The sequence below is a fragment of the Bos indicus genome, chromosome 2 (assembly GCF_029378745.1).
Source record: "Bos indicus isolate NIAB-ARS_2022 breed Sahiwal x Tharparkar chromosome 2, NIAB-ARS_B.indTharparkar_mat_pri_1.0, whole genome shotgun sequence".
In the NCBI taxonomy this organism is placed as follows: Eukaryota; Metazoa; Chordata; class Mammalia; order Artiodactyla; family Bovidae; genus Bos; species Bos indicus.
In genome coordinates, this window is record NC_091761.1 from 103,027,370 (window position 1) to 103,045,849 (window position 18,480).

Sequence of the window (18,480 nt, forward strand, 5' to 3'; positions counted from 1 at the left end):
TGCAGTGATTTTAGAGCCCTAAAAAAGTGAAGTCTGACACTGTTTCCACTGTTTCCCTATCTATTTCCCATGAAGTGATGGGTCCAGATGCCATGATCTTAGATTTCTGAATGTTGAGCTTTAAGCCAACTTTTTTACTCTCCTCTTTCACTTTCATCAAGAGGCTCTTTAGTTCTTCACTTTCTGCCATAAGGGTGGTGTCATCTGCATATCTGAGGTTATTGATATTTCTCCCAGAAATCTTGATTCCAGCTTGTGCTTCTTCCAGCCCAGCATTTCTCATGATGTACTCTGCATGTAAGTTAAATAAGCAGGGTGACAATATACAGCCTTGATGTACTCCTTTTCCTATTTGGAACCAGTCTGTTGTTCCATATCCCGTTCTAACTGTTGCTTCCTGACCTGCATATAGGTTTCTCAAGAGGCAGATCAGGTGGTCTGGTATTCCCATTTTTTTCAGAATTTTCCACAGTTTATTGTGATCCATACAGTCCAAGTCTTTGACATAGGCAATAAAGCAGAAATAGATGTTTTTCTGGAACTCTCTTGCTTTTTTCCATGATCCAGCAGATGTTGGCAATTTGATCTCTGGTTCCTCTGCCTTTTCTAAAACCAGCTCAAACATCTGGAAATTCACGGGTCATGTATTGCTGAAGCCTGGCTTCATTCCAATCCCAAAGAAAGGCAACACCAAAGAATGCTCAGTTGCTTCAGGTGTGTCCACCTCTTTGTGACCCCACTGACTCTAGCCCACCAGGCTCCTCTGTCTGTGAAATTTTCCAGGTAAGAACACTGGAGTGATTTGGCTTTTCCTACTCCAGGGGATCTTCCTGACCCAGAGATTGAACCTGTGTCTCGTTGTCTCCTGCATTGGCAGGTGGGCTCTTTACCATGAGCGCCACCTAGGAAGCCCAATCATTTCTATATATATCTCAAACCATCATGTTCTACACCTTAAACTGATACATTTATTATGTTAATTATTTCTCAGTAAAACTGTGGGGAGAAGGAGAAAACTGACATTTAATCAAGATAATATTGTGTTTAAGATCAGATAAAGTAGGATATTTAAAAAATGGACATATTTAAAATCAGAACTACATTTAATAGAAAAGTGTGGGGAAGACATTTGATGAAAAGTTTATTTTAAATTATGGGCTTCCCTGGTAGCTCCTCTGGTGAAGAATCCGCCTGCAATGCGGGAGTTCAGTTCAGTTTAGTCTCTCAGTCATGTTCGACTCTTTGCGACCCCACAGACTGCAGCACACCAGGCCTCAGGCCTCCCTGTCCATCACCAACTCCTGGAGTTTACTCAGACTCATGTTCACTGAGTCGGTGATGCCATCCTCTCAAACTCATGCCCACTGAGTCGGTGATGACATCCAACCATCTCATCCTCTGTCATCCCCTTCTCCTCCTGCCCTCAATCTTTCCCAGCATCAGAGTCTTTTCAAATGAGTCAGCTCTTCACATAAGGTGGCCAAAGTATTGGAGTTTCAGCTTCAGCATCAGTCCTTCCAATGAACATTTAGGACTGATTTTCTTTAGGATGGACTGGTTTGATCTCCTTGCAGTCCAAGGGACTCTCAAGAGTCTTCTCCAACACCACAGTTCAAAAGTATCAATTCTTTGGTGCTCAGCAACGTGGACAGAGAAGGCGATGGTACCCCACTCCAGTAACTCTTGCCTAGAAAACCCCATGGACGGAGGAGCCTGATAAGCTGCAGTCCATGGGGTCACGAAGAGTGGGACACGACTGAGTGACTTCACGTTCACTTTTCACTTTCATGCATTGGAGAAGGAAATGGCAACCCACTCCAATGTTCTTGCCTGAAGAATCCCAGGGACGGGGGAGCCTGGTTGGCTGCTGTCTATGGGGTCGCACAGAGTCGGACACAACTGAAGCGACTTAGCAGCAACGCAGAAGACTTGGGTTCAATCCTTAGGTTGAGAAGATCCCCTAAAAAAGGGAACAGCTACCTACTCCAGTATTCTGGCCTAGAGAATTCCATGGACCATCCTAGGGGCTGCAAAGAGTCAGACACAACTGAATGACCTTCACTTCACTTCACTTCACTTATATTAATTGTGCTAAATATCTATTTAGAAATTAGTGTTATATTTCTAATAAAATTTAGGTTGCAATTGTAATTATGAGTAAAATGCAAGTGAAGTGGCTCAGTCGTGTCTGACTCTTTGCAACCCCATGGACTGTACCTACCACACTTCTCTGTCCATGGGATTTTCCAGGCAAGACTACTGGAGTGGGTTGCCATTTCCTTCTCCAGTGGATCTTCCCAACCCAGGGATCGAACCCAGGTCTCCCGCATTGTAGGCAGACGCTTTACCATCTGAGCCACCAGGGAAGTCCTTAATTATGACTATTAGTCAAGATGGGTAAAACATCTTTTGGGTATAACTTTTTTTACCAAAATTGTATGACACAAATTCTTTGTTCTATGTTTAACTTTTTGAGCCATGATTATAAAGAAGGGCATTTTTGTTGTTGCTGTTGCAAAAATCTTCTAGGGCTTAATCAATTCTCCAAGGGCCTCTATCAATTCTTTGACTATCCAATCCATACTATTTTGAAGTTTCTAAGTTGTCACCATTCCTGAAAATGTTCTCTTCTCCCATTGATAATGGGTCTACCTCTGCTGCCTGATGTTTGGGCATACTAAGTCGCTTCAGTCATGTCTGACTCTCTGCAACCTTATGGACTGTAGCCTGCCAGGCTCCTCTGTACATGGGATTCTCCAGGCAAGAACACTGGAGTGGGTTGTCATGCCCTCCTCCAGGGCATCTTCCCGATTTAGTGATTGAACCCACATCTCTTATGGCTCCTGCATTGGCAAGTGGGTTCTTTATCACTAGCCTGATATTTAGCTGCCAATAGCTCTCCTGGTGATTGGAACATTTCCCAACACTACTTGCATCGTCTTCAGAGATTTCTGTATCTTTTATGAGAATTGAGATGATACTTTTCAACTTGTGTGTGTTGTATTTGAGGTGCTTTGTCAAATATTTCAACCAAAGAACTCCCTAAATTTAACATTCTTCTTCAGAATATCAGTACTTTAGGAATTCTGGTTTAGTTAAAATAGCAAAACATAACTTAGAGAAATAAAATAAGCATATTTTAAGTAGATTTTATGGCATTTTAGTTTTGGAAAATAGATTTGTATCACTAAGTGTGTGTCAGAATTAACTTGTAAAATGATTTATCTCTGAATTACATACAGAGAAACTGTGGTATAAGGTGAGGAAGGTTACAAACATGAATGACATATCTGTTATCCTGTCTCACACCTGCTGTCTGGAGGAGAGGCAATTTTAATCTGTTGAATGTGGATTCTACATTACTAACTGCCCATTCTCCTAATGAAGGTGATTCAAATCTCAACGAATTATAATCCATACGAAAGGGAATGACAGAACTGTCTCCCACCTGGAGCATTGGAATCGTCTGGTTTAACAGTTGGAAGGAATTCATGAAAAGCGGTGACTTATCCATCCACTCTTGAGATTTTTCTCTTAATTCTGCCAACTGCCTGAGGGTTACATTAGACTAAAAGACAAAGAAACAGAAATAAATCTGGCCCATTGGTATTTTTCCTGTATTTCTAAAAGGTATCTCAAGGTTGTTTTGTTATATAACTCTAAGAAACAGTTCTAAAAAGTAGAGTTAGTAAAACATTGTCAGAAATTTCCCACATGGTCAAAATTTTTTAAGTGGCAGCTTTTATAGGGTCAAGTTTACAAATAAAAATTCTGGAAATTTAAGGTTTACTTTATGTCCACTGAAAATGTATAGCTGAAAGGAAAGCACATCTTCTGGAATTCTCATAAGTTACCCACTTTTAGCAATGGTACATTTAACTTTACTACTAGAGAAACCTTCTAGTTCAAGGATATAAGAAGATGGATGCTTTCTTGTAACACTGGTGGAAAGGGATGTGTATAGCTTTTTCTGGAAAGCAATCTGATGACAGTCATTAAAATAGAATACAATATTTTTCAGTCCCTCAATCTTGAACATTCACCTCAGTGAAATAAAAATATCCCTGTGTCAAGTCATATACACAAAGTATTTGTTGCCACATTATTTACATGAACAACAACAACAAAAATAAACACTAGAAATAAAAAGAATGTCCAACAACTGAGAATTGACTGAGTATGAAAAAATGTTCAGTCTTCAAAAAGAATGAATAAACTATATCTACTGAATTGGAAGAATTTCCACAAGGTATTGCTGTGTGACTAAAGTAATATGTAGAAAAGCATTATAATGAAGCCTTATTTTAATAATGCAAACAATGACCATTCTGCATATGAATGCATCCAGAATAATAATATATAAAGGATTAGAGGAATGTACATAAATTATCAAAAGCCACATCTTTGAAAGTTAACATTCATTAGTTTACATGAAAGGAAGAGCAGGATCAAGCAAGGAGAAAAAGATGAGAGGCAAGCAAAACAGAAAAAACTACCTTTAGAAAATAAGCATGTAATGACTTCATTTGTGCAAAATTATGGAGAAGTGTGCAGCCAATAAAGCAAATAAGATATTAAAACACAAATAGTAAAAGCAAAGATCATTCCAGAAATCAGTGATGACTTCATGTCTATTTTTATATAGACCAATATTTACATAAACTATAGTTTAATGACCAAGTAATGATAAAGTATCATTTTTTTACCTTCACTCTTATCATTTTGAAAGCATCAAGTTTATAATTCAAATCACTAATGTCAAATTTAAGAATGAGAGAAAAAGGCTATTATGGTTATACTATGTAGTTGATAAGTATAGTTACTGTTAATAATGCTTTCTCAACATCTATCTTGTATATAATTATAGGATGTTAAATTGCATAACCAAATATGAAGCCTATATGAATTGCTATAATTTAGCAATTGCTTTTGTTCAAACTAGCTATATATGCCCACTATTATTTTTTCTAGTGCCATTATTTGTACACACTTTGAAAGTTAGATGCCAGCTGTAGAAAAATTTCCTGCTTTGGGTGATAAATTGAAAAGTCTGAGGTCATGCTACAACTAACCTCATTCTCAAGTGTCAACATGGTTCATTTCTCTTCAAGGAGCTACTATCCAATCTACATCATTACACATATACAGGGCAGAAGTTGAGAATTGTTAAGAGTTTCAGAAAGCCAAAGGTAAACAGTACGTAGGCTAGAAAAATATCTGAGCCAACTAGAGTAAATTTGGAAGCTGACTACTTTAAAAATCATCTTAAGACAGAAACTTCAAGTATTAATGGTCAAACCTTTTCCATTATCGCCTTTGTGACGGGGGTGTATGGTGCGTACAAAATCCTTCCCAACAACATGGGTTTCAAGAAAGCCCAAATCACCAGTCCAGCAGGCATATTAATGATGTCCTTATAAAGGGAAAAGCAAAACGGTGCTGGAAAGAGAAAGCACAATAAAATCATTTAACATATATTTAAAATTTATTTATGGTAAATTGACAAAAATTATTGTTACAACACCCCAAAATACATGTCTTGTATGTCCTTTGCTAGCAACAAACACAAGGCATCTGGTATCAAAGTAAGAAAGCGTAGTAACACATCCTTTTTGGGTGTAAGTTTAATCTGACAAGAAAGTGCATAATAAGTGATGGCATTTTGCCAAGAGGAAAGGTTAGAAAGGTTGAAAACCACATTTCAGAATGTCTTCCGACAGATCTTCTTCACTTAATTTTACAAAATATACAAAATTCTGCTATTGCAACAGATACATAAGAGCTGTCCAATAAATGTTTGCTGGATGAATACAAAGATGTATAAATGTGTCAATCCAATTGCTCTACTAAACACCCCATATTGCTTGGAAGAACTCAGCTGATCATATTTCACATCTCAAAGCTTATAGATCAAATAAACAGCTTTGATGTGCCACTGAACATTTGTAGTTCTCCTACAGTCATGAAACTCTTTTATGTGTGAGACAAATTTCTAATTCTAAAAAGTTAAGAAAAAATACTGAGCAGATTTAAGGCATGTTATGGTATCATTCACTGGCAAGGTGTAGTGGTTAAGAAGCTAGACTTGGCGGCAGATTGCCTGGGTTTCAATCCTAGCTTTGTTTTTTCATGTTGGGCACTGTGGCCAGGTTACTCAATTACTTCGTGCCTCATTTCTCTTGCTAAGTTGCAGCTATAGTAACACCTACCTCATAGGGTTGTTGTGAAGAGTGAATGAGTTGATATGCTGAACATGCTTGATGTGTGGCAAGTGCTATATGAATGTTTTCTTTGGGAAAATTAATGCTTCATTTAAAATAAAATGCTAAGATTACAATGCACCATTTTAAAAAACAATTAAAAATGGGGAGAAGACCTATCATTTTTCCAAAAAGGAAATGCAGATGGCCAATAGGCACATGAAATGATGTTCAACATTGCTAATTAGGAGGGAAATGCAAATCAAAACTACAATGAGATATCACCTCACACCTGTAATGATGGCCATCATCAAAAAGAACACAAATAACAAATGATGGCAAGGATGTGGAGAAAAGGGAACCCTGGCACACTATTGGTGGGAATGTAACTTGTTACAGCCACTGTGGAAAACATTATGGAGTTTTTCTCAAGAAACTAAAAATAAAACTACTCTATGACTCAACACTTCTACTTCTGGGTATATACCCAAAATAATCAAAACACTACTTTAAAAAGATACATGCACCCCAATGTTCATAAAGACATTTTTTACATTTATCAAGATATGGATGCAACCTAAGTGTCCATCAACAGATGAATGGGTAAAGATGTGGTATATATATACACAATGGAATTTTAGTCATAAAAAAGAATGAAATTTTGCCATTTGCAATAACGTGGGTGGACTTGGAGGACATTATGCTAAGTGAAATGTCAGACAAAGACAAATACTGTACGTCATTTATATATGAAAACCAAAAACCACAACAAAATAGTGAATATAACAAAAAAAACAGACTCACAGCTATAGAAAACAAAGTAGCGGTTACCAGTGGAGAAAGAGAAGGAAGAAGAGACAAGGTGGTGTAGGGTACAAAGAGGCACAGACTACTATGTATAAAATAAGATACAAGGATTTATTGTACAACAGAAGGTATACAGCCAATAAAAAAAAAGACTAAGATTTAGTAGACAATGTTAGGAGGTGATATTATCATGCTTATTTCGAAGTATACTCACTGGCATGTAAGGGAATTCCATACTTTGCAGCAATTTGCTCTTTACTTAATTTATGAGTTAGAAAGTCCTTAGTGTGATTGCCTTTCTGCCTCTGAGAAGAGGGCAGCAAGGCAACTAAATATTCAGTGGTAATTCCTTGGGAGCACAGTGCTTGGGAAATGGTACCAAATGATCCTTGGGGAGTGTTTATCCGGTTGTTTCTATACATTGCCTGTGAGATAAAAATACATGATTTATTAACATTATATGAGCTATAAATGCTATTTAAAACAATATGAAAAACCTGATAATGTCTGGAGAATTCTTTCAATTCCACAATTTCTTTAAAATAGTATTCCAAATGCAAATACAGAATGCTAAACTTCTGCAATTCAAGAGGCAAAAACTTTTGCCATAGTAAAAGAGTTTTTCTGTAAGTGACTTTGGACAATGTACTCTATCTGTAGTTGAATGTATTATAACTAATCTCAAAAGTTAAGCCCCACTCCCGTATTCTTGCCTGGAGAATCCCAGGGACAGAGGAGCCTGGTGGGCTACCGTCTATGGGGTCGCACAGAGTCGAATACAACTGAAGCAACTTAGCAGCAGCAGCAGCAAAAGTTAAAATGACAAAAGGAATTTTTCAGCACGAACATTACTGGGCGGCTTTTCTACCTGTGTTAGTGGAAAACTTCTGGGCAGATGCATTTGTTTCAGGGACCTCATTTTGTCTAGCAGCGGTCGCGTGCCAGAAGCCATCTGATTGAGGATCTCTTTTAGCCTTATGAAGAGTTCTATCATCTTTTCTATTGGCTTTTGATTTTCCCTAGGGAAAAATACCTAACAGGAACAAAAAAGAAAAGAAATTATTTTTTTGTGGAGAAACTGGAACCCTCCCACACTGTTGGTGAAAATATCAAAAGGTACAGTCACTTTGTAAAATATTTTGGAAGCTTACTAAATAAACATAAATTTACCATACAATCAACAATTTGATTCCTAGATATTTACCCAACAGAAATTTAAAAAATATGCCCACACAAAGATTTGTATGGGAATGGCTATGGCAGCATTATTTAGAATAGCCAACAAGTGGAAACAATTCAAATGAATGGATAAACAAAATGTATATCTGTAAACTGGAAAACTATTTGACAAAAGAAAGAAATTACACACTGACATGTTACAACATATATGAAACTCAAAACATTATACTAAGTGAAAAAGGCTAGATACAAAACCCACAAATTGTACAATTCAATTTAAATAAAATGTCTAAAAATGACAAATCTATGGAGACATAAAATAGATGAGGCGGTGCCTATGCTAGAGGTCAGAATAAGATAACTGTAAATGGACAGAAAGCTTCTTTTTGTGTTGAAAATTGTGTTTGGGATTGTTATAAAATTATATTGTGGTAACAGTTGCACAATTCTATAATTGGCTTAAAAAAACCCATTAAACTATACCTTTAAAGTGAGTGAATTTTATAATATTTAAATTATACCTCAATAAATTTGCCAAAATAAGTGATTTTAAAAGTCAGAAAGGCAAATGTCAATTCCATAATTCTTCATGTACACTATTATTCAAAAATCACAATTGCTCCTTAAAATCAGAAAAGCTCTGTCAAAAAGCCCACATGGTTTATCAGGCTTAATCATAATCCCAGAATGCATTTCTGTTGCAGGAAAAAAACACTGAAATTATTTTTTTAATGTACATTTTATTCTCTCATTCACTCATTTATTCAATAAACATTAATTGAGTGCCTGTTATGTTCCCAGCACTGGGTGAGGTGATGAGTATCAGTTCAGTTCAGTTCAGTCGCTCAGTCGTGTCCGACTCTTTGTGACCCCATGAATCGCAGCACGCCAGGCCTCCCTGTCCATCACCAACTCCCAGAGTTCACTCAGACTCATGTCCATCGAGTCAATGATGCCATCCAGTCATCTCATCCTCTGTTGTCCCCTTCTCCTCCTTCCCCCAATCCCTCCCAGCATCAGAGTCTTTTCCAATGAGTCAACTCTTTGCATGAGGTGGCCAAAGTACTGGAGTTTCAGCTTTAGCATCATTCCTTCCAAAGAACACCCAGGGCTGATCTCCTTCAGAATGGACTGGTTGGATCTCCTTGCAGTCCAAGGGACTGGTGATGGGTATAGTAGTGCCCAAACTGGCATCATCCTTTCACTCAGGGAGTTTTGTATTAATAGGAAGAACAGATATGAGATAAATCAATGAATAAAAGGCTGGGTAATATGAGGAGGTAGGGAGTTTAGCTGAGAAATCAAAATGAGTCTTTCCAAGATGACACCACAAAGGAGAGAATGAACAAACCATAGGAGGAATAAGGAGACATAGGTAGTAGAGGGGTAAAGATCTGTGAAGTTCCTTAAGAGGGAAAGCTGCTGACATGTCCAAGGGGGTCAAAGACCACTATTGTGAGCACAAGATTCAGTTGAAGAAATGTTACAAAGACAGAGCTGTCTCTATAACACAGCTATTAACTGCAATCAGATTCATTTTTTTTCTTCCAGTTCTGCCAAAATTCTAGGCAGTCCTACATTGATTTGAAATAAATTGATTAATGATGAGAAATTTTTCATTATTTTTATTTGCAGTTCCTGAAAGAACTGGGAGAAGGCAATGGCACCCCACTCCAGTACTGTTGCCCGAAAAAACCAGGGTGGAGGAGCCTGGTAGGCTGCAGTCCATGGGGTCACACAGAGTCGGACACGACTGAAGTGACTTAGCAGCAGCAGCAGCAGCAGAAAGAACTAGGAATGGTCTTCTGCTTGTAAAATGCACATATTTAATTACTAAACAAGAAATAGTTTGATGTGTGCACTGCAGAAACATTGTAAGATAAACATTAAAATTTTAGATGAAAAACTTAATAATTGCAGTTTTTCTGCATTTTAAGTCATATTCATGCTCAGTCATATCAAACTCTTTGTGGTCCCCTAGGCTGTAGCAAACCAGGCTCCTCTGGCCATGGAATTTTCCAGGCAAGAATACTGGAGTGTGTTGTCATTTCCTACTCCAGGGTATCTTCCTGACCCAGGGTTTGAGACTGCATTTTTTGCTTCTCCTGCATTGGCAGGTGGATTCTTTACCACTGCATCACCTGGGAAGCCATACATCATAGTTTACGTAAAATAACTATTGTTTAGTTAATGAGTATTTGCTAAGTTCTTCTATGGGCCAGGCACTGTTTTTGGTATTTGAATATTAAATAGAATACGTAGTATGCTGGAGGTGCCCTAGAAAACGAACAGAGCGAGGAAAGGAGGTTTGACAGTGCTGTAGATGAGGTTGGTTGCATTTTAAATAGGACTCTCATGGTACCTTATTGAGGTCAATGTTGAATAAAGACACATAGTTCTGGAAATCACAGGAAGGACACCTCCTAGACTGGTTCCACCCAGCAGCCCTGGACCCAGGGAGTAGCCACATAGGAAATGGGATTTGAGAAACAAGGAGAGGATGTGCAGACTCTGGGGCCCCTGCAGGAATCGAGGGTTACTGGGATAAAATGAGGAGCCACGGGGAGATGCTGAACAGAGGAATGACATAATCTGATTCAAGTTTTAAAAGAATTGCTCTTGCTGCTTAGGGAGTAGTACGGTGGGGTTGGAGTGGTGGAAACAGGCGTGGAGGCAAAGAGATCAGTTAGGAGGTCACTGCCAATGTAAACTAGGATAATGATGACCTGGAATAGGATTATTTACAACTAGTCCTAAAAAGTCATCTCCTTTGCTACAATGTTTCAATAACACAAGCCTGCTGTGTTGCTTCTGATTTTCTTTTACTTTAAAAAGAAAAACATTTTTTTCAGTGTTTTTAATAACATGTAAACAATTTTAACCTAGTAGAGATTTGAGTGAATATAGGTATTTAATTTTCTTAACGTTTACATTTTTATTTCAGCTTTTTATTCACTAAGTACTTATAAAGCATCTATTTATTGCAAGATAGAGTTACTGATGACTTTACAGCTCTAATAATGACAATTTGTTTTGTTCTACTGGATAAATAATGATAGCTTCTATCTAAATCTAATGAAGGTAAGACAAAAAAAATTTTATAATACAAAAAAAAAATTCCTCAATTCTTTCACTTGAAAAAAAAAACTTTGTTCTAATCTTTATTTTTATCCTATCAAATTAATGCTTATTCACTTAAAAAAGTTATTGTAACATTTGTATTTCATTCTCTAGTGTATATTAAATTTAATTCCTGGTCTTGAATATACAAATTGAAAGTTAATAAGGCCATAAGATTAATTTCCTCATCTATTAAACATGCAAATTTGCAATATATGATCTCTAAGGTTCCACTTAGCTCTAAAATTAGGTTCAACTTAGCTCTAAAAGCTTTAATTCCAAAAGCTGCATAAATGGATTGCATTCCTTACAGTATCAGAGAGCATACAGGTATAATCAAATATTTTTATACTAAACAATAAATTTAAAAACATTTCATCCACAGTAACTTGCCTTGTATGTGAAGTTGTAAATGTCTAAGTAGTGCAGAAATGTAAGTCCAATGAGGTAAGATAGACGGGATCTCTCTGGAAGAGGCATGATGCAGAATTCCTTCATTGTATCTTCCAATTTGGGATTGGTCATATTTCCATCACAAGAATGCAACCAGAACACACTAGAAATAATCTGCAAATTGGAAGAAGAAAAATACTTTAGCTGTGAATCCTTTCAAGCCACCTGTCCATTTGGAGTTTTCTTATACTTTTAAACTTCATTTAAAAATAAGACAAAGTAGCCTTAAAAATCAAATAATTTTTTGTTTAAAACACTAATTGCTATCAATAGTCCTATAAGGAGTCCATGTGTGTTCAGTCACTCAGTCATGTCCAACTGTATGTGACCCCATGGACGGTAGCCCGCAGGCTCCTCTCTCAATGGAGTTTTCCAGGCAAGGATACTGGAGTGGATTGCTATTTCTTGCTCCAGGGGATCTTCCCAACCCTGGGATCAAAACCAAGTCTCTTATGTCTCCTGCACTGGCAGGGGGATTCTTTACCACTGTGCTATCTGGGAAGCCCATAATGAGTACATGAAAGTGAAGCTTGCTCCAACTCTTTGTGACCCCATGAACTATACAGTCCATGGAATTTTCCAGGCCAGAATACTGGAGTGGGTAGCCATTCCCTTCTCCAGAGGATCTTCCCAACTCAGGGATCAAACCCAGGTCTCCCACATTGCAGGCGGATTCTTTACCAGCTGAGCCACAAGGGAAACCCAAGAATACTGGAGTGGGTAGCCTATCCCTTCTCCAGAGGATCATCCTGACTCAGGAATCAAACTGGGGTCTTTTGCATTGCAGGCAGATTCTTGACTGACTGACATATGAGGGAAGTCCTTAAAGAGTACATAGTTCACTGAAAAGCTTAAGAAATACCATGGGAAAAGAGACAGAAGAAATCCATAGTGATTCCAAGATTTCTTGCTTAAAGATGGTAAGTAGTGATATCAAGAAAGAAAACTGGTTTGCATTAAGTTTGGGAAAATTACTAGTTTAAGACTCTTGCTGCCTTAAAATTTTATTCTTGCTTTATTTAAATTGCATTTCATTTATATAATCATTTGAAGTTACAATCTTACCCAATAAACTCTGGGATCCAGAGGTGAATGGTGAAGGAAAAAAATCCAGAATCACACAATAGTATGAATCCTGGACAGTAAAGGTTGTTTGGAAAGTGATGTGTGACTACGGGAAGTTAAGATGTCATTTCTATTTCTACCGAGGTGAAATAAATAAAAATGCTTATGAAATTCAAGAATATAGAAAATTTTCTCTCTTTCCTTCTTAAAGTAATATGAATGTATGCTCTCTTGTCTATCTGCTTTTACTTACTAAACTGAACCTGTTCTTCAGAAGCCAAAAATGTGATTGCTGAAATTAGATCTTTTAGGATCTTGTGAGTGAAAGGTGAAATCAAGGGGTAAAGGTAAAGAAATATTAATTGTTAGAACTAGAGGAAGAAAAGTGAAGGTAAAGCAGTTTTAATTTTTGTCTGGGGGAACCAATTAAAATGACACAACTAAACATAACTATTTCAAAGTCAGCCTTAAAGGATTTTAAAAAACTTTATCCCATATTGGAGAATAACTGGGTTGTGTTTAGAAATGATACACTCTGTCACACGTAAGTCTGAAATGGATGAGGTCTTAAGCTCTGCAGTTCTTTTGGAAAATTTCTATGACACTTCCAGACAATGAACTTGGGAAAGGGATAAAAGATAAAACATTTCAAATGGAAAACCCTATTATCAGCCTATGAGGAAATGCCATTACTCATTTTCACAGCAAAATACGTTTGGTATACCTACAAACTTATCCAGAGTTTTCTCAACCATATCTATTTATATACTCAGTCTTATCTCAAAGATAAAAAAAAAAAGAATATTCGTTTTTACTTTAGTTTCAATGAATTGTAAACGGTCTTCCTTTTTTCCCCTGATTACATTACTGAACCTTGCTTTGACTGAAACTTGCTTTGATATCATCATAATAAAATGCGAAAATTGACCTCAGCTAATGTGATTGTGATAGTGAACTGAAAGAATTACTGATGGCACCACTTATTTAAAAAAAGTATCTGGGGGTAAAGATGAAGAGAAGACAAAGAGGGCAAAGGAAGGGGAAGGAAAAGTAGAGGGGAAGGAACAGACAGTGGTAATGTTCTTGCTTCAGGACTTTTCCTTCTATTTTCACCTAAGAATTAGGCTTCTAATTTTATCATTTGCATGGAAAATTCACCAGATTTGCATGCAGCTTCTCCGGGTTTTACTGATTAAATGCTCAATAAATACTAAATGCTATTTAAACTTTTAAAAACCTGGAAGTAAAGTGAAAAGACAGCCTTCAGAATGGGAGAAAATAATAGCAAATGAAGCAACTGACAAACAACTAATCTCAAAAATATACAAGCAACTCCTACAGCTCAACTCCAGAAAAATAAATGACCCAATCAAAAAATGGGCCAAAGAACTAAATAGACATTTCTCCAAAGAAGACATACAGAGGGCTAACAAACACATGAAAAGATGCTCAACATCACTCATTATCAGAGAAATGCAAATCAAAACCACTATGAGGTACCATTTAACACCAGTCAGAATGGCTGCGATCCAAAAGTCTACAAATAATAAATGCTGGAGAGGGTGTGGAGAAAAGGGAACCCTCTTACACTGTTGGTGGGAATGCAAACTAGTACAGCTACTATGGAGAACAGTGTGGAGATTCCTTAAAAAACTGAAAATAGAACTGCCTTATGATCCAGCAATCCCACTGCTGGGCATACACACTGAGGAAACCAGAAGGGAAAGAGACACGTGTACCCCAATGTTCATCACAACACTGTTTATAATAGCCAGGACATGGAAGCAACCTAGATGTCCATCAGCAGAAGAATGGATAAGAAAGCAGTGGTACATATACACAATGGAGTATTACTCAGCTATTAAAAAGAAAACATTTGAATCAGTTCTAATGAGGTGGATGAAACTGGAGCCTATTATACAGAGTGAAGTAAGCCAGAAGGAAAAACACCAATACAGTATACTAACGCATATATATGGAATTTAGAAAGATGGTAACAATAACCCTGTGTACGAGACAGCAAAAGAGACACTGATGTATAGAACAGTCTTATGGACTGTATGGGAGAGGGAGTGGGTGGGAAGATTTGGGAGAATGGCATTGAAACATGTAAAATATCATGTATGAAATGAGATGCCAGTCCAGGTTCGATGCACAATACTGGATGCTTGGGGCTAGTGCACTGGGACGACCCAGAGGGATGGTATGGGGAGGGAGGAGGGAGGAGGGTTCAATATGGGGAGGACATGTATACCTGTGATGGATTCATTTTGATATTTGGCAAAACTAATACAATTATGTAAAGTTTAAAAATAAAATAAAATTAAAAAAAAAAAAACCTGGATGTAAGTACAAACATATCCCATCCCACCTCAGCTCTGTTGTCAGAGATGGGAATGGCCAGCAAATTGTTGATACTCTGATTGGACATTCCTGTTGCTCTCCTCAGTTCTTCTTTCAGCTCATCAACATTTTTAAACATTTCTATTAACTGGCCTGCAAGAAAATAAAACAACACTTACATGTGGATTGCAATGTAATTCTTTTTAGTCATTCTAATATAAAGAAACCTTCTAGACTAAAGCATATACTCAACATATATGCCTTGTGTCAGGAACAGATGTCTCTCAGTTTTGGCAAACTTTGCGTCTTTAGAATCTATTTCTATCTGATTTAGACTTATTCCTGTTATGATACCATTAACCCAAGGTAACAGATTGTTCTGGATTATAAATTTTCCTTAAATGTGTACAACGCAAGGTTGATTCAAAGAAAATATGGTTTCCTTGCAGACTTTGATCACACAATTTGCTAAATATATCTCTCTCTATTTGATTTAAAACATCACACAAATTCAAGATGCTTTTTCACCTCAGATCACATAATATTGTCAGCTTGGGACAAAGTTTGCTAAATCTGAAACATAATGCCATAGTGCATTTTTTTTTCTTAACTTTGCCCAGCACCTTGTTTTAGAAAGGGTTTTCATAATCATTATTTCCATTTTCAAATAGAATGTGTTTAACTTCTAACTCTTTTAGAATAATTATTATAATTATTTCACATCTGGGTCATTTGATGAATAACAAATGATATTTTGACTTTATTTTAAGAGATTGTGATCTCCATTTTGTAAATGCCTTTTCAGTTTCTTTATGAAGTATCCCTCATGCAAATATACTTCCTTTATTTTTGGACTTAGTGCCCTTCCAATTTCGTGGTTGCCTGTTGTCCAAAATTCTGAATGTCTTTCTTTTCAGTATTGAGGTATTATGCAAAGAAGAAATGTATTGCATGATGCATCATGCTCAGAATACTAATAGGAGGTTCTGAATCAATATTTCTGTAGACAGCAGTGCATCTTTATTTTTAAAATCAGATTATTCTCACGGAAGTAAATAAATTTCATCCTTGCTCTTGCAACCTACTATTTAATGCACTTTAACATATGAGAGAAATAAAAGGTGAAAGGTCTAACTGGTTAAATTTTTGAAGACATTTTGCTATGAAATAAAATTTCACTATTTCATTCTCTGCTGGCTTGCTCCGTGTTTATTTTAGACAAGTGACCATATTTGAAAGCTTCAGGTGTCTCATGAATAAGGGCATTAGGAACTTTAAAATATAGCCTTTCCTATAAATTTATATTTAAAAAAAATAAAATAGCCTTTCCTAAACTGTAGCAAGAGAATCACACACATTCTAATAAGACAGCATTTAAAATATGGATGGGGAAACACCTGGTTTTTCAAAGGTGTCTGCACTGTTATTGACATGCAGCATGGCTTCTATGGTTGGCGTTAACCGTGTGATATTTTCCAAGTAATTCATTTGCAATGCCTGTTCTAGAAACCTGCAACAAAGCAGAAGAGGAAGAGAAATTGAACTAGGAATATCAGTAATTATCTGAGAAGAGATTTTGCCAAGGAAGAAGACAATAAAAAAAACTCACCAATCCATATCTAAATTAATTTTGCTTGGCTCCCCAGAAAGCAAATCCCTCAGTTTCTCAGACAGAACACTGTCGTGATACAGTAAGCTGGTGGCTATTTCGGTGCCAAGCTCTGCTGCTTCCAGGAGCTGCACATGCAATGCACTCTCTTCACATAGCTTCCCAAAGTCCACACTGGACAGCTGGCACATTTCCTCTATTGAATTGAAAGTTTCAGGCTCACAAAGAAGCTTGGTCAAGTTTCGAAGCTGAGACAGCTTTCCAGAGGGGGAAAGAGTGGGAAATATTAGTGACATTATTCTAAATATTTAGTATTTGATAATAAGCAACCAAAATTGACTTACTTCCTAAAAACATTTTGCTTATGTGTTTAGTTAGTTGGCATGTGGCAACAGCTTTACCACAAAGCACTGTTTTCTGTCACTTGAGTTTATTGTTCTCAAGAAGTTTTAGAATACTTTTGAACCTATTAGACTTCTTTCTCAACAGTATTCATAACATAGATTCACAGGTTTAAAAAAATGTAGTTTAATCTCACTTAAACCACAAATACTTAAACTAATTTTATATTTCAGCATATTTTTAAAATTATGTGTAAGGGCAGACAGCAGAGCAGATTTGATTTGAAACTTCAAAAAGGTTTTCTTCACATTCACAGGATGGCTACTATCAAAACAAACAAATGAACAAACAAATAAATAAAGGCAGAAAATAACAAATGTTAGCAGGACATGGAGAAATTAGAACCCTTGTGCACTCTTGATGGGAATGTAAAATGATGTAGCCACTATAAAAAATAGTACAGTGGGTCTTCAAAAAATTCAGAATAGAATTACCATAATACTTAGCATTTCTGCTTCTAGGAATATACTCAGAAGTATTTATTAAAAGCTGGGTTTTAAACAGATATTTGTAGACTCATGTTCATAGCAGTTGTATTCATGATAGCCAAGAGTGGAAGCACTCCATGTGCATTGACAGATGAATGGATAAACACATGTAACTTGTATATGTGTGATGTGTATGTGGTATACACATATAATGGAATACTATCCAGCCTTAAAAATTAAAGAAATTCTCCCACATATTACAATGTAGATAAGTCTTGGGACATTATGCTAAGTGAAATAAGCCAGTCATAAAAAGACATACGGAATGATTCCATTATACAAAGTACTGAGCACAGTCAAATTAATAGCAACAGAAGGTAGAATTGCAGGTGCCAGGGACTAGAGGGTGAGGGGAATGAGAACTAGGTGCCTAATGCACACAGGATTTTTCTTTGCAAGCTTAAGAGTTCTACCATGTGTGTATAGTTAACACAACTGAACTACAGAGTTAAAAATGGTTAAGGCGGTAAATTTTATGTCATATGTATTTTACCACAAGTTTAAAAAAATTAACTGACCAAAAAAAAAGACTTTTAAAACTGTAGCATGAGAATCACACATATTTTAAAATATGGATGTGTATATACCTGGTTTTTCAAGTGTCTACACTGCTACTGACGAACATTAAAACTTTTGTTCTATAGAATGCTTAAAGGGGTCTAAAATCCTTTACTCAGAAAAAAAGGAGAAAAATGAAAATCAACTAATTTCCTACCCAGTAAAGTATATTCCTCCTTGCAGTTCACTATGCTCTGTGTGTTCTAAGGATATATCCCCAAGTTATATATCCTAGGGGAAAACATTATGCCTCTGG

General features: G+C 36.7%; 1 protein-coding gene across 1 annotated transcript in view; it reads right to left on the reverse strand.

Moving 5' to 3' along the window:
• Positions 1-18,480, reverse strand: part of ABCA12 (ATP binding cassette subfamily A member 12) — a 198,224-nt gene that overhangs the window by 73,533 nt on the left and 106,211 nt on the right. Inside the window, exons 12-19 of the mRNA XM_070771765.1 lie at positions 16,777-17,033; positions 16,565-16,677; positions 15,196-15,320; positions 11,700-11,873; positions 7,876-8,040; positions 7,222-7,432; positions 5,300-5,439; positions 3,449-3,568 (exon numbers count right to left, since the gene is read on the reverse strand). Coding sequence (XP_070627866.1) covers positions 3,449-3,568; positions 5,300-5,439; positions 7,222-7,432; positions 7,876-8,040; positions 11,700-11,873; positions 15,196-15,320; positions 16,565-16,677; positions 16,777-17,033 — 1,305 coding nt within the window. The remainder of the gene's footprint in view (positions 1-3,448; positions 3,569-5,299; positions 5,440-7,221; positions 7,433-7,875; positions 8,041-11,699; positions 11,874-15,195; positions 15,321-16,564; positions 16,678-16,776; positions 17,034-18,480) is intronic.